At 50.4% G+C, this 24,520-nt stretch overlaps 9 protein-coding genes and 1 non-coding gene across 10 annotated transcripts; 7 read left to right on the top strand and 3 right to left on the bottom strand.

Moving 5' to 3' along the window:
- Positions 1–323: 323 nt before the first annotated feature.
- GGI43DRAFT_421833 (Hsp70-like protein) lies at positions 324–5,626 on the bottom strand (the record flags this gene model as incomplete). Its single annotated transcript, XM_083208020.1, has 7 exons — positions 324–749; positions 840–1,118; positions 1,192–1,305; positions 2,732–2,735; positions 3,046–3,241; positions 3,333–4,704; positions 5,045–5,626. The coding sequence occupies 7 exons, from the start codon at positions 5,624–5,626 to the stop codon at positions 324–326; spliced, it is 2,973 nt and encodes a 990-aa protein (XP_083061961.1).
- Positions 5,627–7,923: 2,297 nt separating this feature from the next.
- On the top strand, positions 7,924–8,018 carry GGI43DRAFT_t86. Its single transcript has one exon. It is a non-coding gene; the product is annotated as a tRNA-Phe (tRNA).
- Positions 8,019–8,756: 738 nt separating this feature from the next.
- GGI43DRAFT_433090 (uncharacterized protein) lies at positions 8,757–10,313 on the top strand (the record flags this gene model as incomplete). Its single annotated transcript, XM_083209687.1, has 2 exons — positions 8,757–8,954; positions 9,021–10,313. The coding sequence occupies 2 exons, from the start codon at positions 8,757–8,759 to the stop codon at positions 10,113–10,115; spliced, it is 1,293 nt and encodes a 430-aa protein (XP_083061960.1). The 3' UTR covers positions 10,116–10,313.
- Positions 10,314–12,132: 1,819 nt separating this feature from the next.
- GGI43DRAFT_326399 (glucokinase) lies at positions 12,133–14,776 on the top strand. Its single transcript, XM_083201919.1, has 5 exons — positions 12,133–12,294; positions 12,396–12,708; positions 12,814–12,893; positions 12,969–14,349; positions 14,421–14,776. Exons 1-5 carry the CDS (start codon positions 12,238–12,240, stop codon positions 14,519–14,521), a joined length of 1,932 nt encoding a protein of 643 aa, XP_083061959.1. The 5' UTR covers positions 12,133–12,237; the 3' UTR covers positions 14,522–14,776.
- GGI43DRAFT_326247 (uncharacterized protein) lies at positions 14,777–16,383 on the bottom strand. The gene has a single exon (XM_083201916.1). It carries the CDS (start codon positions 16,202–16,204, stop codon positions 15,032–15,034), a length of 1,173 nt encoding a protein of 390 aa, XP_083061958.1. The 5' UTR covers positions 16,205–16,383; the 3' UTR covers positions 14,777–15,031.
- Positions 16,384–17,920: 1,537 nt separating this feature from the next.
- On the top strand, positions 17,921–19,614 carry GGI43DRAFT_400666 (uncharacterized protein). Its single transcript, XM_083205477.1, has one exon. The coding sequence runs from the start codon at positions 18,184–18,186 to the stop codon at positions 19,156–19,158; it is 975 nt and encodes a 324-aa protein (XP_083061957.1). The 5' UTR covers positions 17,921–18,183; the 3' UTR covers positions 19,159–19,614.
- GGI43DRAFT_326011 (uncharacterized protein) lies at positions 19,332–19,855 on the top strand. The gene has a single exon (XM_083201913.1). It carries the CDS (start codon positions 19,506–19,508, stop codon positions 19,797–19,799), a length of 294 nt encoding a protein of 97 aa, XP_083061956.1. The 5' UTR covers positions 19,332–19,505; the 3' UTR covers positions 19,800–19,855.
- Positions 19,615–20,649, bottom strand: GGI43DRAFT_400665 (cyclophilin-like domain-containing protein). The gene is made up of 2 exons (XM_083205476.1): positions 20,427–20,649; positions 19,615–20,367 (listed from the first exon to the last, which is right to left on the bottom strand). Exons 1-2 carry the CDS (start codon positions 20,457–20,459, stop codon positions 19,912–19,914), a joined length of 489 nt encoding a protein of 162 aa, XP_083061955.1. The 5' UTR covers positions 20,460–20,649; the 3' UTR covers positions 19,615–19,911.
- Positions 20,650–20,722: 73 nt separating this feature from the next.
- Positions 20,723–23,116, top strand: GGI43DRAFT_400663 (aspartic endopeptidase). Its single transcript, XM_083205475.1, has 2 exons — positions 20,723–21,965; positions 22,043–23,116. The coding sequence occupies exons 1-2, from the start codon at positions 21,046–21,048 to the stop codon at positions 22,854–22,856; spliced, it is 1,734 nt and encodes a 577-aa protein (XP_083061954.1). The 5' UTR covers positions 20,723–21,045; the 3' UTR covers positions 22,857–23,116.
- On the top strand, positions 23,117–24,489 carry GGI43DRAFT_400662 (4'-phosphopantetheinyl transferase family protein). The gene is made up of 2 exons (XM_083205474.1): positions 23,117–23,397; positions 23,503–24,489. Exons 1-2 carry the CDS (start codon positions 23,311–23,313, stop codon positions 24,295–24,297), a joined length of 882 nt encoding a protein of 293 aa, XP_083061953.1. The 5' UTR covers positions 23,117–23,310; the 3' UTR covers positions 24,298–24,489.
- The last annotated feature ends 31 nt before the right edge of the window (positions 24,490–24,520 follow it).

Genomic DNA, 24,520 nt, shown 5'->3' with positions numbered 1-24,520 from the left:
AAAGGAAGAAGGCCATGTTTGTATACAATAGGTACCTTGTCGCGAAGACACGATTGTGCGCATGTTGGAGTGCCTAGATTTGCACTCTTATACACGCCATCGTTGAAGAAGGCGAAACATACTCAATATAGACTCTTCGTGTGGCCCTGATCGTGTTTTATGAACCTTTTCTTTGTAATCGAATGGTTTTTAGGTATTATTGTTTGAAAGAGAGACAGATATATACATCTCAGGATAACAGCCGTATGTGTACAAAATCATACTCCACGTCCGCCATCTTTGGAGAGCCACCGGCCTAGGCGGACGTTTCGGTAATACTCTTCTTAAGCTCTTATCAGGATACAAGTGGTAACTGCAAAAATAAGCAGCATTATAGTCGACGATCTTGTCACATCCGCAGATGCCCGCTCTTCCCTGATATACGTTGCGTTTCTGAGTCTCTTGAGAGAATGTGTCGATAGTCTACCACCACTCGCCAACTCAAACATTTCAGGTCCTAATTTGCGGAGAATGTCTGTTGACCGTCCCTCGGGGCACATGACAACTTCCCAGCCTCCACCCTTGGGGATGATAAACGTCGACTGCTGATCATCAAAGGCGAAACTGTAGGCATCGGGGCACACGGCCTTGACTGACTTGCTATACTGCGACGGCTTGCAAATTTTGGGATCGTGGTACTTGCCAATGCAGCAATCTTTGTCTGTTCCTGTAGCCGCGCAGGCGCTGTTGCATGGAGCAAATGCAGGCCGCTCAACATTGTCGTCGGGATAGGGGTAGATGCCATTTCCGGGATGAGTCGGAGGGAAAGCAAGATTTAGCCATGGACACTATCCGCTGACGCTTTCATTTGTCTCTTCTGATTCCAGAGGAATCGGGTACGTTACATTGGAGTAAAAGGTGCCGGTGCCAGCGCCTGTTGAAGAGAATACCCAGCCAGTAGTGGCGATGCAGGCGCAGTTTGTAAGATTCGGCGGGATAAAGGTGGTATTTTTGGCAGGAATATAGTTGATGCCCATCGGGATATTGTAACCGTCGACGAGAGAAATGTCGTAAAAGGTTTGCATGTTGTCTACTCCCCCAGCGAGGTTGAATTCTGCCAGTGTTGCAGGTGTAGCTCCCTATCGCAGCTCATATTAGATCTCATCTTCATGACTATCGACAGTTCATGATATCAGGAGCAGTGCCACTTACGCTGAACTCACAGTCCATCTTTGCGAAGCAATCTCCCGTTTTGCAGGCGCATGATTCTCCATTCACGGTACAGTTCGTGCGCCCCCATACCCGACCTTGCCAATCAGGACCTACCTATAGCTTCCTGCTTTTGTTGGTCGCCAGCTCGAACCCTCCAAGCCCTGGCCCAGTTCCGGATTGTGTGGCAACGCCGGGCCATATTGTCGAATCGCATTTGTTTGTTACCACCAGAGGTATTTTCTCGTCGGAATCGCCGGGAGGCCCCCTTTTGAATCTTCGCGGGGCATCCAGGTTTTCGTTGAAGAAGGCTGCTTGCCAGTTGTGGTTCATAAAAGTATCCTCTGCTGCTTGTGTGCCGGGAAATAGCAACAAGGCGTATATCAGAGTCAATATCGCCTGGTCGTTTATAGAATGCCTGTTGCCTGTATTCTATCTCGAGGCTTTCGATATATATACCATGACTTTCGTCTAAATCAGACGTTTCTAACTCGTAGAACCAAGGCTATAGTCGCATATTACGTTAGGCTCAGAGTCATGAGACAGGAATAAATGAGTTGAGATACCTGATTGCTAGACAAGCAGGCCTTCTTTTGCTCGGTTTTGGTAGATTAGAATGCGATCAGCTCAGTTGTACAACGTAGTTGTTTGTGTTTCACAGCTTGAGTTATCCTGACCCGAAATAACTCGTAAAGGTCTGCAATGGCTGGTGAATAAATGTTAATAAAAACACAGCCAACGACAACTTTACCAAGAGGAGAGAAAGAAACAAAGGCGAGGTTGCAAGAGGCAATGTGCGCTGACTATGGGCAGCGCGCGTCCTATGGTGCAAAGTAACGCATCAAGACAGTGAACAGGATTTTAGAGTCACCGTTGTCTCCAGTCCAACCGCATCCAGTAGAGTATGATAAAAAAAGAAAAATAAACAAAGGAAAATAGTAAGAATATAAGAGAGTTGAAATTCAGGAGCGTAGACGAGAGTTCAATATGTGAATGGATAGTAAAATAGTGTGTTTGACAGAGAACATTCGATATTGATTCTAGTAACTAGAGGAACGGATAACAGAGCAAAAATTTGAATCTAAAGCTCCAACGAGATGTGAGATGAGTTCATATGCCTCCTTCCGCTCGATAGTCTATGCACCTACGAGGTATCTTCGGGCCGAGTTGGTGTCGGTTTGCGAAAATGCAAGAGCCATCTGAGTGCAGCTCCTGATGAAGTCGTCATATACTAAAAATAGCATTTACAAGTACCAAGTATTGCTGAGTACCAAGAAGAAGAAACCAAGTCTGGCTATCTCCATGAAAATAATGAATTTTGTAACTGTATTACAGGTGCAATAGCTGGGGGTATCATAATCGTAGCAAGTCAGAATATATAACATCACTGCTTCACCGTGGAGACTGCACTCGAATGGACTAACATATTCTTTGGTCTACCCTTTTAGACTGTCTATTAATAACATTGCCAGTCGTAGTCTTCTCTTCGTTTCATTCGTCATCTTCCTCAAATCAACAAGTAAAAGCACGTGTCAAAGCATACCATGCTATCGGCTTGTTTCTTGTTCGAATCCAACATCCATCAGAATAATAAAAAAAAATAAAAAGTGTGCTGCTAATGTGGCAATAAAAACCCCCCCTTGTCCTCCTTAGTTCTCCTGAGCACTCCGCCGGTTATATTAAAATACCGCTGGATCATGTATAATCCTCCTCACTTTTTCGTCTGCATCCCCAGATAGGTATCATGTGTATGTATCTTTGACTTCAAAGGCGTGCTAGCTGTCTGAATCAAAGCTCTCAGCTTCAACAAGGTATGTACTGTTAAGGCTTCTTCGTCTAATTTTCTCCCTCATTTACCTGAAGCGGGCTCGGCAGCGGCCCATAACCTCGCCTTGGCACACAAGCTCCGCACTGAACTCTGAGCCGTCCAGAGTCAGGTAAATGTCAAAGTATACTCTGTAAAAGGTACCTTGAGGTGTATCCATTCGCTCGAAATCCTTTTCAAGGTTCTTGCGAGATAGGTCAGATGTAAGGGTAACAACTTCCTTGATGCCTATGAAGTAGATACGTTAGTTTATGGACCACAAATAATATCACTCGTTACTCATCAAGAGATGTAAGGTGGAAAGAGGGAGAAAACTTACGGGGATCCTTGGTATACTCTGGGCAGACATCATCGTCACAGGCGTACAAAACATCTTCGTACATGAGGGTGGCTCCGGGGGCAACCTGTCTGAAGAAGGAGACCTTGTAAGGCTCTCCGTTCTTGACCTTTTGTCCCTTGTGTACGAAGATTTGTCTCGTGAACTTGCATCGGTCCTTGCCATCAAGCGACGGTACTCGGTAGGCCTCGGGGTGGTAGCCCTCCTTGAAAGGCTGCAGGGTGGCCATGAGGTAGTGACGTCGGGCAATACGGTGGGTAATGACACGCTCCGTAATACCGGCGGTGACGGCACCCTTGACAATGGCGGCCACCGAGTCCATGGGTCGAACCACCTTGGACTGGAACTGAGGGGGCACATGAAGCTTGATCTGCTGGAACAGGTACTCGGAAGCACCAAATCCACCGACAACCAAGATGTTCTGGAGCGTTCGGTTCTGGGCCTGAATGGCAATAATCTGGTTTCGCACCAGCTCGAGAATTCTGTTGACGACAGGCTCGAAGCACTGCAGAATTTCTTCGTTGGTAAAGGTCATGTAACCTTCCTCAATGCCGGCCTCGGGGAACTCAGCTTCAATACCGACATCAACAGCCCACTTTTGGCCATTGTTTCGGAAATCCGCCTTGATTCGGTTCTCGAAATCCATGATACACTTGGCGTAGACACGACCGGCTGTCTTGGATCCATCGGGCAGCTTCATCTTTCGAATCTTGGTCCGTAGGATGTTGCTAAAGTTGCGGTTCAGGGCTGTGGAACCGCAAGAGTCACCAGATCCGGCAGTACACTCGGCGACAGTAAAAGGATTCTCATCTTCGACTTCGTATGCAATCAAATCGACAGTACCTCCACCACAATCAACAATCAAGACGGCATCGTGCACCTTGAGGTTGAGCAGACCCGTCTTGGAGCAGAACAGGGCTGCTGCTTCGGGCTCGGAAACGAGAGTCAGGCGGTTGTCGTTTTCGTCACGCAGGAAACCGGCCTGGATAGCTGCAGCTCGGGTGGCAGCCTTACCAGCGTCGTTCCAGATAGCCGGCACGGTGAGATAGTATCGGATATTTCGCTCTTCTCTGTTGAACACCTCACCAAGAGTCTTCTGCAGCGATGACCGCATAGCCTGGCGGAGCTTGAAGAGGTAGTCGGCAGCGACATCGATCTCGGACTTTCCCGGAGGCAGAGGAGGCAGGTTGATGGGGTCAATGTATGTGTTGCCGCTAAGCATCAGCTGCAGCTTAAACCACTCAACCTTTTGGACTCCTGGCTTGGGGTAACCAGTTGGTGCCAGAGCATCGGCAATGTCGGGGCCCCAGCCGACCACCTTTTGATATTGATCGTAGTAGAGGACAGTGGGGATCTGATTTAGAGTTAGCTCGAGCGTTTGTGTGGCGCCATCATTGTCTCAACACTGCTCACCTTCTGCTTGGTGTATGAACCCGCACCGGGCCATTCTGTGATGATGTCCTCCTTGGCCTCGTTGTTAGTAGCAAAGGCGAAAGCGACACCAGAGAAGGTTGTTCCCTATGAATAGCAACTTGTTAGAAAATGTCGTTCTTCTTCTTTTCCCTCTCTCTTCTTTTCCCTTTGCTCTTCCTATAAGCCATGTATAGCTCGTATTTCTACTGCCAAGACATGACCCAGGATATGGATAAGGGCAAAATAAAGTTTGAGAGCTGGAATGTCAAAGGGCTACTAACAAAATCAATGCCAACAATGAGCTGAGCCTTGCTTCGGCTGGCACCCTCAACCTCGGCCGCGGGGTTGCCCTGCTGGAATTGTTGCGCAATAGGACCACCGGTAGGTGGTGGTCCAGGAGGGTATCCCGTGGGCTGGCCAAAGCCGGGAGGGCCACCTTGAGGCATTCCCGGAGGCATCTGGCCCATGGGATTCATGTTTGGCGGATATCCAGCGGGAGCTCCTGTGTTGATCGGGGGAGGACCTCCAGTCATCTGCGACGGCGGGGTGCGGTTCTGGCCGGGGTTCATGGGGCTCGTACGGCCCATGGGCTGGCCCTGAGGCGGTTGCGGATAGCTTCCGGCAGAGTAGCTAGGCGGACGCGCGCCCTGGCCTGGGTGGTTCATCGGGAGGCTGGTGGTGGACGACGCGGCGCCTGGAGGAGGCGTCTGGCCGGGATGCGGGAGCTGGTGTTGAGGTATTTGGCCGGGAGGAGGGGTACTGGTGCTGGTGGGGGGCGCTGGCTGCTGGATGCTGTGAATGCTGGCGACGGATTTGCGTTTGCCGAGACCAAAGCTCTTGAAGCGGGAGTTCAGCGAACTCATATGGAGGAGGAAAAGAAGGACAGGTCCCGGGAAGGGGAGATAAAGAAAGTGGGAGTGGAGGGGAGGAAGAACGGGCGATACGATGGGGGAAGGCCAAAGGCGCAGGCAGGGTGCTCGCTGGGGCGAGAGGATTAGGCCTAGATCGATTGATAGTGTAAGATCAGGTCGGCAGCGCGCAGAGGTGTGGTGGTGGAAATAGCAGCAGCTGTGGCCTCTTTTTTCTTTTTTTCCTCTTTTTTTAATTTAGTGTCCGCGCTGACAGGTTTTGGAGCTTGCGATAGGATGCAGAGTTAGGTCGCCGGTACTAGACGTAGGACTCCTCCTGCTGCCCGACAGCGATTAAAGTACTACCTTGGCAGATGGAAGGGGGAAAAGGGAAAAGGGTGCAATGCAACCGTTCAATCTTAACAGAGAGTTATCTCTCTCTCTAGCTTAGTACTGGCAACGTCTTTCGCGCAGGACAAGGCCCAGGACTCGCCGCCTCTTTGTCTCGTACTCGTACGAGCGTTTTTGCTTACCAGAGTACTTGGCTGGGACAAAGCAACGCAACGCGCACCTGGGGCTGGCAGTCAGAATTTAGCAACACGAGGCCTGGCCTGGCTGTGCAAACCAGACCCAACGCGTTGGCAGGGCTGAGCCGCACCTCGAGAACGCCTAAGCAGGGCCCGGCGATGTGCCTTGCGCAGCGGGAACCACAGTAATACGCCAACCCTTGGAGACCGGGTAGAGCTACGAGCGTTGCGAGCGTTTGCTGGTATTGGAAGCTGATTCTACGCGTACTTGTACTTGGATTACACAGCAGCAAAGTGCCTGATTGATAGATGATTGCGTAGGTACTTGCAAAACAGCGTCGACTTTGACGTCAACCAGCTTCTCCGCCCGTATATGCACTCCGTATTTGATCCCCGTAGAACGTTGTGTGCGCTACCACAGACCCTCTTATATGCTGTGGCTGGTATTAGGTCGCTGGGTACGGATACTCAGCTGTACTTGTATATCTAGTAAGTCGTATCCTGCCAAGTCTATTTTTTCCCATTTCACCTCATTTTACTTTTTCCCCTTCTTTGCCTCACCTCCTCCACTCAGCTCAGGCCATGCTCATTCCCACATGCAGTCTGTTTGAGCTATGGCTGCTTAGCTGGCCTAGGAACCTGCAGGGTACAGGACTGGCTGCATGTACATGGCGCTGTAGCCCGTGCGGCTGAGAAGTCGAGAGAGGCCAGCGATCAGCAGTGGCAGAAGCCATAGCGGCGGGGCTAGTGACAAACTCGCCATGGTGCTAGCGATGCAGTCGAGTGATAGGGCAGATCTGGAATGAAAAGGCAATAGAATACTGTATCGCACTGGATCCAGCAGCCCTCCAGCCCTCCAGCCCTCCAGCGTTGTCTGGATTCATCTTCAGTGGACGAATGGCTTAGAGAGCGTGACAAATACCGCCTTGCGAAACAGCACCTCCGCGTCCCGAGTCGCAAAACACGCAAAGTGGGCTTTTGCCTTTCCATTGTATGCACTCCGTCGGTACTGGTGGAGGCGGTGATCGAGAGAGGCGGGGCAAAGCCACTCGCAAATCGAAACAGCCGCTGAATAAAATTCTGCTGCCCGTTCTTTGTTTCCAAATGGCGTGGCCGGCGCTCCCTATTTCCATGCCATGGCATTCGAATTATTTTTGTTCTCACATGTCGCGATATAGAATTAAAAATGGCAACCCTCCGCTAGCCACAACGAGATGGAGGGCTCGCCTGTTTCCAGGGCCAGAGTCTCAGAAGCCTTTTGCGCTGTATGTGCTGCGTGGTGGCGCTAGCTCAGGACTTTTGCTCTTGGCGGGTAGGACTTTGCTTTGGGCAAGGCGGGGGTCGTTGGGCTGCAGCCCGCTTCTCGTTCCTCGCGGAACGGTGGGGCCACTGCCAGATTCGCTCAGCTAGCTGTTAATAATCATTTCTAGGCATTGCAACTGACTCTCAGCGAGAGTTGTCGGGGCTTTGTATTTATAGATTTCAACTAGCGTAGCGAGCATCGCAATTGGTAATGCCCTGGAGCTCTGATGAACTCCTTTTCGTCCCTGGCCGGCCTCAATTCATATGCCCCGAAACGGTGTGTAGTGTGTAAGCCGTCTCGAGGGACCGCGGGTTATTATTAGCCCTTGGCAGGATTGGCCGGCGCCGCCGCCGACGCAGAGCCGCAGCGAATCAAATCTCCACTGTAAATCACGTCCCAAGAGCGCAAGTCTCCACACAATTTGTAGGTTTTGGATAGTTCAAATACACTTTAACGCTCGCCTTTTCTCCAACAAATACATTGCGGCCTTAGCTCAGCTGGGAGAGCGTCAGACTGAAGTTCCAACTTCAAGTCACTTGATATCTGAAGGTCGTGTGTTCGATCCACACAGGCCGCAATTTTTTGCCCGTTGCAATAACTTATCGTGACATTTCTTGTTTGTCATGGACATATTTTTGTCATTTTCTTTTTGCTGGGCCATTCTTTTTTTGCCTTTTACCACTCGCTTATCACTTGGTCGTCAGCTTTTCAGATACACTTAATGACAGATAGATATTTTTTGCTGAGCCGCTGTCTTCTAATACAGATTTCCTTTTTGGGATGCGAAACTAATGATACTTTTTAACTTTAATGCCACATATACCTATTGCCTCCAAACATACAAAGCAAAAACTGCAAAAGACAGGTTTTTTTATCTTAAATATCTATTCGTCTAAATATTCACGAATTAGCCAACCAGCCAGCATATTTTACGAAGACGATGATGATGTTTGAGTTGGCCAAGCTTCATATCGCACCACCTGTTCCCGGGTAGTAGTAGGGTAAATAGATTCAACCTCTAGAGTACGTAGACACCGAATATAAATGGTAATCACTATTGCAGATGTCTACCAATCTACACTAGTATTCAAGTATCTTGCCTAAATATATGCGTCCTACGTATTAGGGTAGATTCTCTCAAGAGGCAGTTACAGGCTGCCTGCGAAAATGGAAAGAGCGATGTCACTCGACCAAGAAGCCCCGTCTTTTCTCACACCTGAGCGTGACATGCAACTCTTCTTCATATGAAGTTCTCAAAGAGAGACGATTTCGTCTCGTTAATACCAGAAGTTCGACACGCAACGGTCCATTCATGATGAACTTCTATCAGGCAAACCTAGCAGTTTTGGCTGTAGCCAATGCTTGCTCTTTCCTCTACCATCATCGTATTCGAAGTCACAAGTCGTGCCATCGTGGCATCCAAGAGGACCAAGACAAAGAAGTGATTGGGGTTCGGTTTCAACGACAATTCCTCGTTGTTTACGCATTGGTGGTCGCGGCCGATTGGCTTCAAGTGTGTAAAAAGAAGGAATCAGGTTCCCTTCCTCCATTTGTAGTACTGATATAAGCTGCAACACAGGGGCCATACACCTACGCCGTATACAAGAACGAAAAGCAACTACCAGAACACACAGTCGCCCTTTTATATGCTTTTGGCTTTGTTTCGGGTGCTGCCAGCGCTCCTTTTGCTGGACAGCTCGCAGATCGTTATGGAAGACGCACTGCATGTGTTGCCTACTGCATCTGCTACGGGATTACATGTCTGGCAATGCTAAGCTACGGCCTTGACATCTTATACGTTGGTCGATTCTTCGGCGGTATTGCTACAACTCTGCTGTTTAGTGTCTTCGAAGCTTGGATGATTACTGAATATCACTTGTTGCGCCTGGAAGAAACCAAGATTTCTCTCAGCGGCATCTTTGCTAACATGACAACCATCAGCAGTATAACAGCAATATGCTCTGGCGTGCTAGGAGATGGTCTCGTTCAATATTGCGATTCTCCGCTGGCACCGTTTCTTGCCAGCCTTGGCTGCTGCATTGGGGCCGGCGTTCTCATTTTGATAGCATGGCGAGAAAACTATGGCACCATTGACGCTTGCAAAGGCTGCCCTGAAGCTCAGACACTCAAACATCGCATGTTTGTAGCATTAACCAACCCCAAGGTCACAGCTCTGATCCTTGCTTCGTCTTGCTTTGAAGGCGCAATGTATCTTTTCGTATTCTTCTGGCCAGCCGCCCTGAAGAGCGCCAGAGTGAAGTCAGGATACCAGGAGCATCTCCCCCTAGGTCTCGTCTTCTCGAGCTTCATGTGCGCAATGATGGCTGGATCTAGCATATCGACCGCTGGGAATGCTTTATTTTCGAACGGCATAGCAATAGACTCGCTCTCGTTCATATTCGTTATAGCTTCTGCTGCGTTTGCCGTTTCAACTATGCTTGACCATGAGCATTTACTTTTTTGGGCCTTTTGTGTTATCGAAGGCTGTGTTGGGGCATATTTCCCAAAAATGGCACTCATCAAAAGTAACGTAGTCAGTGACTCTGTGCGAGGTGGAGTATATAGCACTCTTAGACTGCCACTGAATATCTTTGTGGTTGTTGTACACAGCCTCGATCGTGATGGTAGGAGTCCTCCAAAATTGTTGAACTTTGCCCGTATAGGATCTCGCTAACCCTCGAATTAGGCGATGAGCACCGAAATACTGTTTTCCTAGTATGTGCTGGGCTCTTGCTTGCCGCGTTTCTCGTTATCTTGAAGCAGATTTGAGGGCCATGCTATTATTCATCTTTGCCAGGATCCGCTTTGATATCTGGCCTCTTTCGCTTCTTTTTTGGAAGGTGGTCCACATGCCCACATTGCCGCGATCTGGCCCTGTACTGGTTCGCTTCCAACCCACGTTTGCCGCCGTATTTCTGCATTTTGCTGTCTGCATATAGCTTGGCCAGTACGATGCCGGAGTCTGACAGTTTCCCCAGGCTCTCGGATCTCTTTACTCAGATAGTCGGGAGCTAATGGGCCATTTTGCCAAGTTACGTACAAGTAATATAAGAAAAATATTTTTAAGAGTCAGGCTAAAGTGGCCGAGCGAGGGGATATTATCAAAGACCGCCTTTTTAAAAACCTGGAGACGGACCAGTCGCTTTTGCTGAAAACAGACCAGCTTCCCCGCGCCAATGGCTGAATGTTCGGCTCGAGGGAGGGAGTTCCCCATCTTTGCCTGCATCTAAGGAAGTTATATAAGAGCCCCGAGTAAGACATATCTTGATCTATGACTGCATATGCTCACCCTCTCATTTGTCATTTGTGAATCGAGTCCTAGTAAGCCCTTTGTCTTGTCAGGCTCAGACAATTTGACAGAATCAAGCAGGGCCCCATCCACACGAAGAGGAGCACCTGCAGGAAATCCATGATATTCTGAGTGTCTTTTTTTTTTTTTTTTTTTTTTTTTTTCTTATCACGCTATTTCGCTTTGTCAGGCACTCAGCAGAAAACCTACCCCTTTTCCAATTGTTGCTACTGTCGTTATCTCTGTCGCCCCTTACCACACCCTCAACAATTGAGTCTTGCAGGTTTGGCTTCCCGATTTTGTCGGCATTTCCCTACTCTCGCATAAGAGCTGGCACCTAACTTGACGCTAGTCCCTGCGATTGAAGGCCGGCCGCGATATAGCTGCAGCAGCTCGACGGTTCCCGGGTCAGCCTGAGAGCGCAGTTCGGCGAAACTCGTTGCTGCTGGTCATCGTGCCATTGCATTGCAGCGTCGTGATCGTCCGGCTTTCGCAGTCTGGCGTTTTGAGTGGTACGCTGTGCCTGCATTCTGCATCTTCGGGCCATTTGGGGGGAAATTAAATGATACAGGGGCCAAATCCGCAGCACCACTCAATGGACGCCACTGGGGAGCTCTGAGTCGCCAATCCGACAGCCACCCAGCCAAAAATCGCGCGGGATTTTCTCCATTCTGTTAGGACGGACATTCTTACCACCAAATTTCTCGTGCGCAGAACGAGTACTACTTGGACGGAGTACATCGTCAGTATACGGCCCTTTTCACCAGCGTCTCCAGCTTGGGCCACATTCGCTCCGCAGCTGCGTATGCGGGCGTCTCCATGGACGTTGTTCTCCACGGCTAACTGCGCGAGGGTTTTTTCTCATACGGAGTACAATCCCGTGGGAGCGTTTTGAGGCTTGATAGCGGGTGTAGCTGCAGCATGTACTGTGAGTGATGACGCGAATTGGGGGAGCTTGGCACGATTTTGGGGGTCCAATTGCTTAATTTTGTTCTGCTAGCTGCACACGATCCTACCGTCAAGACGGCGTGCCACCAGGACAAGGTTCGAGGCCTCGGCGCCTCGTGGCGCGGTGGTGGTGAGAGCGACAGGGTGGTGCGAGGGCAAACCGAGCAATGCGCCGGACGCAGGTCGACGCAGGTCGCCAATCATGTGTGGCTGCTATCCATACTGTTAGTGCTGCTGTCTCTCGTGAGTGTGCTTTCATTTCCATCGTCATTTTGCCCTTTGTCTCGAGCTGTTCTGGAAAATCTCCAGCGCCCACGTTACTCCATCCTGTGCCCCGTACCTACGTAACAGCTAGGCACAGCAGCTCCTCAGTGGATGCCCGTGTCCCTTGGGGAACATTCCAGAGTTTGCAGCTTGGACGGATATTCCGGTGGCCATCAGCTCCAAAGCCTCTGGAGCTGCTCCGGCGTGTGATGGGTGGAGAGACCTGAGCCTTGGGGGCCATGATTCGCTGGCCGCGTCCGTGTCTGCGGGAGCCTCAGTGGTCGCTGCGCTAAGCATGGAGCTCTCGGCCAAAAACCGCCCCGCGCCGTCCCCAGAGTTGGGGCTAATCCCTGTGCGATCCATGCTCTCTGCACTCAACACGCATCATGCGCAAAGTATAACGTACCCACGATAGTGTCAGGGCCGCTAACGTTTATTGCTACCGATTTCTAGCTCGCTCATCTCGTGCTCCATGACGCCAAGCTCTACGCACTCATCTTCCAGCTCCCGTGGGCGTGCCAGCTTTTCTCCTTTCTTCATCTCCATCTTCCTCCGACAGCTCACTGGCCACTCCCTTCTTTGACCTCGCAGCTCACGATCCAAGAAGACCTCATCTGCCCACGACTGACACACCTCGCACTCTCGCCACCAACGTCGCGAGTCCTCACCATGGGTCTAGCAGAGCACACCAGCAAGATTGTCTCCGAGTTCGACTTTTCGGACGAGGAGCTCAATCGCCATGTCCAGGAATTCCTGAAGCAGACCGGTACGTTTTGCGACAATTCCTGATCGCATTGCGCTGGGCCTGTCTTGCAGCTTGCTTTGCGCCATTGCGCTCAACTGCTTGTGCTCACTACTAACATGATTGTAGATTCGGGATTGAAGCAAGATGGAACCAGTCTCAGCCAGATTCCTTCCTACGTGACTGCCGTACCGGATGGCACTGAGAGCGTAAGTAATCTCACTCACTCCCAAACTTAGCTGAAGAGGGGTCATCCAACTGAACAATTCGGCTCCGTTTTTTAGGGTGTCTATCTAGCCGTAGACTTGGGCGGCACCAACTTTCGCGTTTGCTCCGTTTCTCTCAACGGCGACAGCACTTTCAACTTGACCTACAACAAGGTTGCCATTCCCAAGAATCTCATGGTCGCCAAGACCGCAAGAGATCTTTTCGCCTTCCTGGCGAAGCAGATTGAACTCTTCCTCCGAGAGCACCACAGAGAGCACTTCGAGGGCGCGACCTCTCGTCGCAACACTAGTAGCTTCCCAGAGGGCTACCACGATGAGCAGATCTTCCGCCTTGGATTCACATTCAGCTTCCCAGTCCAGCAGCTTGGTATCAACAAGGGCAAGCTGATCCGATGGACCAAGGGCTTTGACATTCCTGACGCAATCGGCAAGGATGTCTGCAAGCTTCTTCAAGACGAGATTGACCGACTTGGCCTCCCCGTCAAGGTAGCTGCCTTGGTCAACGATACTGTGGGAACACTCATGGCTCGTTCATACACCTCTGCTGGAAAGCACCGCTCCATCCTTGGCGCCATCTTTGGCACGGGAACTAATGGCGCCTACATCGAGAAGACATCAAATATCAAGAAGCCAATCAAGGGCGAATACAATACCTCAACAGGCGAGATGGTTATCAACACCGAGTGGGGCTCCTTTGACAACCAGCTCAACGTTCTCCCCTCAACTGCTTGGGACTCCGCCCTGGATAGAGATAGTGTCAACCCGGGCATTCAGATGTACGAGAAGCGAGTCTCGGGTATGTTCCTGGGTGAGATTGTACGATTGGCGATTGCAGACATGATCAAGGACGAAGACACATCCTTATTCCGCGACACAAACTCCAGTTACAATGACTGGTCAACTACCACCAACATCAGCCCCAAGTCTGGACTTTTGTCCCAATGGGGACTGGATACTGCCATCCTGTCTGTAGCTGCGGCCGACAACACTCCTGAGCTGTCAACTATCCGACAAGAGCTGGAGAACACGCTTCAAGTTTACACTCCCTCTCTGGAAGATGCGCAAGCATTCAAGGCTGTTGCGGGCGCTGTTGTTCGCAGAGCGGCCAGACTATCAGCTGTCGCAATTGGCGCCATCGTTCTCCAATCAGGAAAGCTAGAGGACCCCGAAGAGGAGATTGTCGACATTGGTGTCGACGGCAGTCTGGTTGAGCACTACCCGTTCTTCCGAGATATGATTTACGAGGCTCTGCGTGCCATCGATGGCATTGGCCCCAGTGGCGCGGATAAGATTCGCATTGGTATCGCCAAGGATGGTAGCGGAGTTGGCGCAGCTTTGATTGCCTTGATCGCCCAGAAGATGGAGAAGCCTGGAGATTTCCTTGCTGACCTGCGACGGGATATCAAGCGAAGACTGTCTCAGCCATTTGAATCACCTGGTATGTTTTTTCACCCCTTGAATGCACGCTGTTTTCTATTTTTAAAAGCATACTAACCAATTTCACAGCAGAAGAATCACCACTTTTGTCTTTTCCAGCATTGGTCGCGGGCGGCGTTGGCATTGGCGCACTTGCTGCATTTTTATGGAGCAGATACAGGCTCAGCAACTAAAGGGGTGGCATGTTTAGGCGCTGTATAATCTGGGGAGGCTGTTTTCTATAACTGATTCTAATTTTTTCACGGCTTCTTTTTTTTCTTCTTTATTTGGAAGGGGGGATATCAAAGATTATAGGAGGCGTCATTGCACTTGTGGACAAAAAGTTTTTTTCTGGATATCAAAGAGTCCCTGTTGTTTGGACGGTTTTTGTACGATTGTCATGTATGCTATGGAGGCAAAACATTTATATATGTGTGTATGTCTATATATTCTTCGGATTGAAAGCGCGTCTACCTTTTCTTTGTTAGTCTACGTGATGGATAGGCAGATTGATGGCACTATGAGGAACAAGTAATTATTATTTCTGCAGTCATATTAAAAGTGTTTCTAATTCTTTTTTTAAAGTCTAAATCCATCGTCGTGGCAATTCGCAGCCCCCATACATTATTCGTAATTTGTAGAATCGTTTCACCTAGAAGTTCAATGGCGCCGAAGTCTATTTTTTTCATCATATTCCTTTTGCTTCATTGTCCAAATGCAGCAGCCGGATAAGATCTATCTCTCTTCCTCCTCACGGTGGAGCTGCTCCTTGAGCTCGCGCCGGACCCGGGTTCGCTGCCATTCTTTGGTGGACCGAGAAGAGTCGGCGCCATGTCCGCGGGGAGGTCATTCCACTCCGTCTCGGCACGCTGGTTCTGGAAGGATTGACCTGATGCGACCCTGGCGGGAGGCCTTGTGGCCTGGGGAGGAGGAGGAGCACCATTGCTGACGGCAGGGGGAGTGGCAGCAACAGCGGGCGGTATTTGGCTTGTCATGGGTGGTAGGCTCATGACGGCTGCGGTGGTGCTGTTTATGTTGGGTCGAGAGATCGGAGGCGTTGACGAGGGGAGGGCGTTGAGAACGGAGGCCCCGACGGGTTTGGAGACGACCCAGGCTGAGTCGGGACGCAGCTTGAGATAGTAGCCCTTGATAGCTGGTTCCTGCTTCTCGAACCCTCTCGCCTTGTACCAGTGCAAGCCCTCCTCGTTCTCGGTCCACACGTGCGCCGTGACAGTTCGGACATCCAATGCCGGGTCCGTTACGACAGCGGCAATGATGTTGTCCAGCGTAGCGGCAATGAGGCCCATTGAGCGGTATGGGGACAGCAGGCAGAGCGACTGAATGTACAGGTTCTGGGGTATCTGGGGGCCGCCGTCCGGAGCTTGGACATCGATGTCGGGCTCGACGCGGCAGACGATGCCGCCTATGGGCTTGGGTTCGCCGCCATCGTGCGACCAGGTGATGACGCGGGAGAAGCGGCCCGTGACCGGGTCGGCAGCACGGTTATAGAAGGTCTCGGGATAGCTGACGGGGAGGAGGAGGGAGTTGAGGCGGCGCAAGGCGTTGATGTCGGCTGGGATGATGGCGCGGATGGCGGCTTCGCGGGGTAGATTTGGATTTGAGCTTGGAGTTGGAGGTGGCGGATGCGGGGTGAGATCGGAGGGAGGGTGGGATTGCGATTGCGATTGAGGTGGTGATGTTGATGTGGCAGGTACAGAAGAGAGAGGAATCGTAGGGGCGTCGATGGTGATGTCGTTCCTGTTGTTATTGCTGCTATTTTGGCTCTGTGATGGAGGAGGAGCGTATTTGGGCGTCTTGGCCTGGAAGAAGGATCGGATAGACATTTGCGATGGTTTGCTGGTGGTGGGGAGTGACATGGCGGGCAGATATAAAGCGATAGGTGAAGATGGGATTGAGGTCGCGTGTGGTGGTCAGAGCGTAAAGTAAGTAGATGGACAAGAAAGAGAATAGCAGAGCGAGATAGGGGAATTAAAAAGAGGGCGTGAGTCAAAACAAAAAACGTCAGATCAGTGAGTGAATCAATGCAAAGGGAGCCAAGTCTCCGGAGAAGAGCCGCAAGAATGCAAGTAAATACGTGTATACTGGAGTGGAACGTGATAATGACTTTTCTAGATAGTCTATCTCGACTTATATTCGTTCAGGGGACGTTCTGCCGGCGGAGTAATTCCGGAGTCTGGAGTGGCTGCGAACGTTTCTGCGACCAACTAATGTATCTACGTTAGTAGCGTTCTTATCAGCCACAGCGATAAGATTAGGCGGCGTTCAGGGGACTCAGTGCGAGTTTCGCGTGGCTGGCCAGGGCGGTTGGGTAGGCGGTTTTTGCCGAACGCTGCCTGTGACTTGGCGGCGATGTGCGATGCAAATCTGTATGTAATCTGCAAATCTAAAGTGCAAATCTGGGATTGCGCGATGCGGGCAGGGGAGGGGGCGTCGCCGAGAAGAGCTGCTCTCGATTCTGGGCTTCTGCCAGCCGGATTCGTTCTTCTTGGCTGTATCAAGCATGTAAGGGATGTTGCTGGGCTTGGCTGGTTGGCTGCAGAGTGCTGCACTGCGGCGCAAGCGAGATGGTACCTGTAAAGTACCGGTAATCAGCGGCTGCCTCTCCCTAGAGGCCCTTAGAGGACCCCTAGACTCGCGGCGGCTACAGAAGCGCCCAGTACCTGTACCCAGCGACTACAACGGAGGTTTTAGCGACCATGCAATTGCCTTATAGAGCAAGCAGGCACTGTAAAGTCAGCAGGCAAGCGAGCCCGGGGTGCATCTGGCCTCAATCGCAAACTCCGATTCTGCGCTGCGCCTGTTTTAGCTTTTAAACTTCTTTTTGCAAATCCACCCACGAAAGGCCTTTGCGCCAGAAGAGCCTGACCTGAGAGAAAGACGCTCTAGCTTTGTCGCGCTGCATAGGAGCAACAGACAGCAAGAGAGAACAAATCACTCGACGCAGCTACGAGAAGGGAGAATCAACCGCCATCAATTCCTTCATCGGTCGCTTCTCATCTTCCGTCTCCATCACCTGGGGAAATTCATTCGAGGCGCAGACTATTAAAAACTAAGAGAATCTAGCCATCGCCCCCCTTCCCAGCACGCTCCAGGCCCAACCCCCGACTTTACTCAGCGGAAGCCATGGTGCACGGTGCCTAGTGCAAAGTGCAAGCGTGCTGTGACGAAAGGAGCCGCTGCGGCGAACCACTATTTCGATGCTAGCAGCATCATCATTCGCTTTCCAACCTCGAACCTTAATCATCATCCTCTCTTCGCTTTGTCTTTAGCCTTCCGTCAGATCAGCCGGGGGCGATACATCCGGCACCGTCGATTCCGCCCGGGATTCCTCCGTCATTCATCACACGACGCCAAGTTGCACAGAAGCCGACACACGCACACTCCACGCACCACACACACCTCAGCTGTGCTGGGAACTTTTTTTTTATTTTAATTATCTTACCTTGTTTATTTTATTCATCCTTCCTCCCCCATCCAGGGCTCGCAGCCGCCCATCATGAATTCAGCCTCGGGTCGGGCGGGCATTATCCGTGCCCGTGATGATGCTGGCAGCATGGATAAACTGGTGAGTCGTCGATTCGATGCATTTCCCATTCCCACCCTTTAGGCTGGAGCACCACTTCTTGCTGGGCCCCAGAGGCTAAGGCGCTGCTGGCCTTGCGCTGCCGCGGCCGTCCCCATAGAAGAGGAGCAGTGCTGCATGCATTGCATCGCCAATCAATGCCTCGAGTCATCTCGTTGGTGAGATGTAGCTGCTGACAATTCCTGCCCTGTGTTGCTTTAGGCGCATTCGGTGCTCGACGATGTGCTGTACAACATCGTGTCGGATCTGTTGATGAAGACGCATCGAGAGGAGAAGACAGCCAGAGCGACCACAGCCGCCATTCGAGTGGAGAAGTTAGCTTCAGATGCCTCAGAGAGCTCGACGCCCGATTCAAGACCCGACGTGCGAGTCGAGACTGATGCCGCCATCTACGAGGATGGTAAGGTGCTTCTAAAGGGCAACCCTCTTAAGACGACGACGGATATCCTGTGTCCCCGATGCCATCTACCGCGATTACTGTATCCAACCGACGGCAAAGGCGCCCGAAAACCCGATCCTACCGTCGTCTACTGCAAAAAGCATCCGTTTATCGACAAGCAAGGATGCGACATCTACGGCCAGAGCTGGGTAGGACCAGGCCCTGGTAGGGGCAAGAAGAAGAAGGACTCGGATAAGAAAGACGACGGAGGCTCTGAGCAGCGCCCTCCCAATGTCCTCTCCTTCCCTTCTGCCACATGCAGCAAGTGCAAGAGATGCATCCTGGTTACACGGCTGAATAATCACATGGGATCTTGCATTGGCAACAGTGGTCGTAACGCCAGTCGAGCAGCTGCTCAAAGGATAAACGGCAGCGGCTCTCAGAACGAACCTACGCCTCCACCCTCTCAAAAGGCTACGCCTGCGCCGGGGTCCCGTGCCCAAAGCCCCAGGAAGCGAGACGTGAGCGACGACGACGAGGACTCGGAGACCAGTCACAAGAAGAAGAAGATAAAGCACGGCTTGACGAAGAAAGTCATTATCAAGACAAAGTCTTCATTGAAGAAGGATAAAATCAAGGGCAGTTCGTTAAGCCAGGAACAAAAGGCAGATTACAGTGTGCCTTCACCAAAGGTGCTGAACAAGGTCAAATCCAAGACGGACAGCCCGGTCAAGAAGCTGAAAGTAGGCAAGCCGGTTATGAGCTCACCCATGAAGAATGGTCGAGATATCGACGCAGAGTCCGAGTCCTCAGAAACCCTCTCTTCGCCGCCTGCGGGCCACCGTTAAAAACAAGAGAATTGAATCAAGCAATCTAGGAATTTACGCATACATGCATATGTTTTGCATCGCTATTGCTGGTGGATTGGATATGGATAGACTCGAAACGGAAGTGGCTTGAAGCTTTTATATCCATGGATAACTGTATTATTTTTTTTTCTTCCAACGCACTATAAAGACAAAAGAGGTGAAGGAAAACGGGAAACGAAACCTCGGGCTTATTTGCTTTTTGCATTTGATTTGATTTGCAGATTCTGGAGGTGGTTGGCTATGGGCTGGCCTACTGGCTTTTATATAAAGACGACGATTAAACCAGCATCCCGGAGAACACGGGAACTTGGAGTTTGGGGGTTAAAATGAGTCCATTACTTTTTTTCTTTCATCAGGTCAATGAAGCCTGTATGTATAAAGCACGGCATTTCTTTCGTTCTAAATCCTGTGCCATTTTGACCGTTTTTGTGACACAGTCTGTAATCTGTGTGATGTTTTTGATAATACTACTGCTGCTTCATTATGTTTTACTATTGACGCGTGTGTTGGATATTCGTCAACCAACGCCTTGCTATGCTGTCTATCTATACCGAGCCGTAATCATAGCACACGCATATATACATGCCTATTACGTACCTATATATCATAGTACCTACTAGGTAGAAACCGGGTGAAATGTATCCCTGGTCATTATACCTCCTCTCCGTTCGTACATCGCATGCCTCATGGCCAAAAAATTCTTAAAAAATGGATAAGTGAGCCCTCGCCTTTTTATTCCTGCTCTTCACCTTCTACCACCTTGGCGCTGATCAACTTGACCTCTTCAACCGGCCTATCCTCCGGCCCTGTAGGCACCATGCCCATGCGCTTCACCACGCTCAATCCGCTCTTGACCCTGCCAAAGATGGTATGCTTCCCATCGAGCCACGGCGTGGGCGCCAGCGTGATGAAGAACTGCGAGCCGTTTGTGTTGGGTCCCGCGTTGGCCATGCTGAGGATGCCAGCGCCGGTGTGCCTCAGGCTCGGGTCGATTTCGTCTTCGAACTTGTCGCCGTAGATGGAGGAACCACCGCGTCCCGTACCCGTGGGGTCTCCACCCTGGATCATGAAGTCTGGGATGATGCGGTGGAAGATTGTGGAGGAGAAGTAGCCGCGGCGGGCGAGGGTGGCGAAGTTGTTGCAGGTTTTGGGGGCGTGGGTGGTGTAGAGCTCGAGGGTGATTGTGCCCTGTTTTTTGAGTTGAATGATTAGCATTGACTTTTTTTTTTATGGGATTGGGTGGTTACCATTGTGGTTTCTAAAACGACGTTTGTAGTCATGGTTGCTGAGTTTGGCGCTTGAAGTAATTGGGAGCTGGGCAATGGCTTGGAATTGGTGATGATGCTTTTGTCTCCTAAGAAAAAAAACTGGATATGCAGAGGATCAATGTTGTCACTGCGGGACGAGGCTGCGATGTTGGCGCTGGAGATGCCTGTTGCTGCTGGGCGCTATCGCGGCGCTCTATTGGCTGCCTCGCCTAGCTTGCAGCGATAGTCGTTTTAGTGGCCGCTTTAGTGGCCCTCTTCTGCCTTGTAGCGGCCAGGCTTTGAAACTGCGTTTGATTCATAGCTTGGTCATTTTGGTATATAAGGCACCAGCGCCTTTTCAAACATCGCCTTTTCCCTTCTTTTCATCTTCTTTCTCTTTCATTCATTTATCTTATTCATTTGACTACTTATTTCGGAGATTGAGCAAGACTTTTCACGGCTCGAAGACTTGAAATGTCACTGCCGACGTCATAAGGCCAGCCTTACTGAGTTCAGACCACGTTTTCATTTCTTTGCTCTCTAGTTTGACGGCATCTCCACGAATCTCTTGGATTATTGCTATTCTATCAATTACTGAGGCATATGTTGATATAGAACGATGGCTGCCACAAACGTTACCCTCATGGAGGGCTTGGACGGCCTCAATGTTACCCTCAATGATACAGCAGCTGGTGCCACTCCTCTCACAATAATGGACACCTTACAGGATATGGATTTCCTTCTTCTCGAGCTCAAACTCGTCACTGGTGCCATGGGAATTATCTACCTCGGAGCCCATGCATCTCTGCGCCGTCCACCATCTGCCACCATCTCAAAGGACAAGAAGCGCCGGAAGCAGGATGACGAGACGTTTACCCAAGGACTGGAGCTTTCTGATGCTATCTTGTTCCCTATTATGGCTGCTGTTGTCCTTGTTGGGCTTTATTATCTCATTCAGTGGCTCCAAGACCCCGCTCTTATTAACAAAATTTTGCGATCTTACATGACGACTGCCTCTATGGCCAGTTTGTTGACTTTCTATGCCCATGGCATTCAAGTCGTGTCGTCCTTTGTATTCCCTCGCTTTTGGCGTGGCAGAGACGGGAAACTCCGCAAGGCCGATCAGGCCAAGAATACAGTTGCCGTGTGCGATGATGCGGGTAACGAAATTGAGAGCTCTAATGTTGGTGGGACGAACCCGCTCCCTGGGGCGTTGGCGTTCCTTGCGCCAGCTGCGTGGCTGCAAAAGAAGGCCTGGAAGCTGAGAGATCTCCTGACGAGACATTGGCTGCTAGAAGTGTTTGCTCATGGTATGGGCAAGGAGACGATCCACATCAAGTTTGCGCATATGATGGCACTTCTTATGTCTGTGGTGACTGCAATCGTCTATTTTGCAACTTCTTGGTCGTTTCTCTCTAACATGCTGGGCTATGGAATGTGCTACGGGTCATTCTTGCTTCTCTCGCCAACTGATTTTCTCACCGGATCGTTGGTTTTGTGGGGACTCTTCTTCTACGATATTTTTATGGTCTTTTACACGTGAGTTGCTTTATCTCTATTTGCCTCGTTTGATATTCTGTTGGGACTATTTACTGACTCATTATTTATCCATATAGCCCCTATATGGTGACGGTAGCAACAACTCTCGATGTCCCTATCAAGCTGACATTTGAGGCGGCATCAAGGAAGAGCATCCTCGGATTGGGAGATATCGTGATTCCTGGAATGGTCATTGGCTGGGCTCTGCGACTTGATCTCTGGATTCACTACTACAGAAAAATCAAGTACGAATCTACTGACTTGAAAATCATGGAGAAGGATGCCACCTCGGGCGAAATCGTCACAAGAAGCGAGACTAAGCACAGAGAAGTCAAGGCCCCATATGTGGATGCCAAGGGAAACTGGGGAGAACGCATCTGGACTCGCCAATCTTTGGGCCTCTCTGCTTCAGACAGTTTACCCCCTGATGTTGCCGCGTCAAAGTTCTCCAAGACGTATTTTTATGCCTCCATGGTGGGATACTTTTTGGGAATGATGGTCACGCTGGCCATGTTGCTCATCTTCAAGCACGGACAGCCGGCCCTGCTATATCTCGTACCAGGCGTGCTCGGATCGTTACTTTTCACCAGCTTGGTGCGTGGAGAATTCAAGGAGCTGTGGATGTATACAGAGGATGGAAGCCTTGATACAGTTGACGTAGTAGTCGATCTGGATGGAAATGGCAAGGCGGTAAAAACAATTGGCAAGCTGGAGAATGGCGTTGTAGATACGACCAAGGACGACAAGAAGGATGACGAAAAGGAGAAGGAGAAGGAGGAGCAAAAGAAGAAAGAGGAAGAGGAGAAGAAGAGTGCTGAAGCTGGACAGACGGGTAGAAAAGGGCATAAAGTCTTTTCTATATCACTAGAAGCGCCGTCAGAGGGAGCATAAGATGAAACAATTGCATTCTTGTCATAGAAAAAGGAGATGGATCTCTTGATATACAGGATAAAGGAATAAAAGAAAAATTCACAATGATCGTATTTAAGCTCAATATCTGGTTAAAACTGATCAATACGCTGAAAGCATCTCAGATTACATCTCATCTTGTACAAGAATACTAGAGTAGCATATACATGTATCATGTACCCAAGACTGCGGCTCTGCGGGCCGAAGGCGGGGAACTGACAGCGGCAGTGAGCTGATTGGCAGCGGCAATCTCACCTGTCAGACGCTCATCTCCCTTCATCAGCGATCCCAGATTTCACTCATATAGAAGAATAGCCATCTGCAGCATTGATATACAGCATCAATCTTTAATTGAATACCATCTTCGCCATTATTATATCCATGTATATGCTTTGAAAGAAACGGGTTTAATAAAAGCGCCGCGAATCCAGCCATCATGGCCCAGCCAGCCGTCTTCCTTTGGGCTCTCGATACCCGAAATCTTTGGCCTGAAGCCAAAGCAACCAAGGAGCTTTCCGGAGTAGTACGTTTTTCATCTCATAAACCTCATTTCTCATAATAGTCAATATAATTATAAATCATTTCCATCATCAATCAAAATCTCGTAACTAACAAAAAGCCATCATAGGCCCACCGCGCTCTCGCCCTCCTCAGCTCAGCCGAGCAGGCCGCCGTCCTCAGATTCTACTTCGTCAGGGACGCCAAGCTGTCCCTGGCCTCATCTCTCCTCAAGCGCCTCGCCATATCCCGTTACTGCCGCGTGCCTTGGGCCTCTGCCACAGCCGTCCGCGACGCGCGCACCAAGCCCGTCTTCATCACCCCCTCTGGCGAAGAGCCGCTGCTTTTCAACGTTACGCACCAGGCTGGCGTGGTGGTCCTCTTTGGAGCGTATCTGCCCCCCAAGGGCGTCGCTATTGGCACGGACATTGTGTGTGCGGGGGAGAGGCGCGAGCGAGATTTGAAGCACATTGAGACGCAGGGATGGCCGTCGTATGTCGATTTGCATAGTGATGTGCTCTCGCCGGTGGAGGTGCAGCGGCTGTATGGGCTGAGAATCCCTAACCGCCAAAAGTTGCTGGACTACTTTTACGCTCTATGGTGTCTCCGCGAGGCATATGTCAAGATGACGGGCGAAGCGCTGCTTGCGCCGTGGCTTCCCGACTTGGAGATGCGATACTATGCGCCCCCAGGGGAGATTCCGCCCGAGGGATCTAATAAGCAGCTGGAAGTGTGGTTCAAGGGCAGTATGGTGACTGATGTGGATGTGAAGCTGGACAGGGCCATTGGGGACGAGTACATGATCAGCACGGTTGTGAGGAGGGGCGAGGGAGACGTAGGGCTGGATGTGCCGCCGCCAGAGAATTTGGATCTGGAGGAGACGTTGAGGGCCGCCGAGGGTTTGTTGCAGGAACTGGGACAGTGAATTTTTATGTGATAGATATGTTTTTGTTTATGAATGAGATGAGATGAAAATGAGAGAGAGAGAGAAGCATGAAACAGAAAGAGATGGGTTATACATGATTGTTTGATAGTGAGCATAGCACATGCATAGCAGTTTATGACAGATTTCTTTTGTTGAGATGATGGCAAAATCCAACAATCCGGTTATGATTATCTTCTTATTTTCTTATTTATTTCAATTTACT

Source organism: Trichoderma evansii (assembly GCF_050947405.1).
Source record: "Trichoderma evansii strain SZMC 28006 chromosome Unknown GGI43scaffold_6, whole genome shotgun sequence".
NCBI lineage: Eukaryota > Fungi > Ascomycota > Sordariomycetes > Hypocreales > Hypocreaceae > Trichoderma > Trichoderma evansii.
The sequence above is the reverse complement of the archived record's forward strand: the minus strand, read 5'-3'. Positions and strand labels throughout refer to the sequence as shown.

Bases quoted from the DNA above. Each gene is read 5' to 3' on its own strand.
- GGI43DRAFT_326399 (XM_083201919.1), top strand. From the start codon at position 12,238: ATGGAGCTCTCGGCCAAAAACCGCCCCGCGCCGTCCCCAGAGTTGGGG. The intron at 12,709-12,813 runs GTACGTTTTGCG...ACATGATTGTAG, and splicing joins GGAATTCCTGAAGCAGACCG to ATTCGGGATTGAAGCAAGAT. The intron at 14,350-14,420 runs GTATGTTTTTTC...ATTTCACAGCAG, and splicing joins TCAGCCATTTGAATCACCTG to AAGAATCACCACTTTTGTCT.
- GGI43DRAFT_326247 (XM_083201916.1), bottom strand. From the start codon at position 16,204: ATGTCACTCCCCACCACCAGCAAACCATCGCAAATGTCTATCCGATCC.
- GGI43DRAFT_400666 (XM_083205477.1), top strand. From the start codon at position 18,184: ATGAAGACGCATCGAGAGGAGAAGACAGCCAGAGCGACCACAGCCGCC.
- GGI43DRAFT_326011 (XM_083201913.1), top strand. From the start codon at position 19,506: ATGAGTCCATTACTTTTTTTCTTTCATCAGGTCAATGAAGCCTGTATG.
- GGI43DRAFT_400665 (XM_083205476.1), bottom strand. From the start codon at position 20,459: ATGACTACAAACGTCGTTTTAGAAACCACAATG. The intron at 20,368-20,426 runs GTAACCACCCAA...CTCAAAAAACAG, and splicing joins TCGTTTTAGAAACCACAATG to GGCACAATCACCCTCGAGCT.
- GGI43DRAFT_400663 (XM_083205475.1), top strand. From the start codon at position 21,046: ATGGCTGCCACAAACGTTACCCTCATGGAGGGCTTGGACGGCCTCAAT. The intron at 21,966-22,042 runs GTGAGTTGCTTT...TTATCCATATAG, and splicing joins ATTTTTATGGTCTTTTACAC to CCCCTATATGGTGACGGTAG.
- GGI43DRAFT_400662 (XM_083205474.1), top strand. From the start codon at position 23,311: ATGGCCCAGCCAGCCGTCTTCCTTTGGGCTCTCGATACCCGAAATCTT. The intron at 23,398-23,502 runs GTACGTTTTTCA...AAGCCATCATAG, and splicing joins CCAAGGAGCTTTCCGGAGTA to GCCCACCGCGCTCTCGCCCT.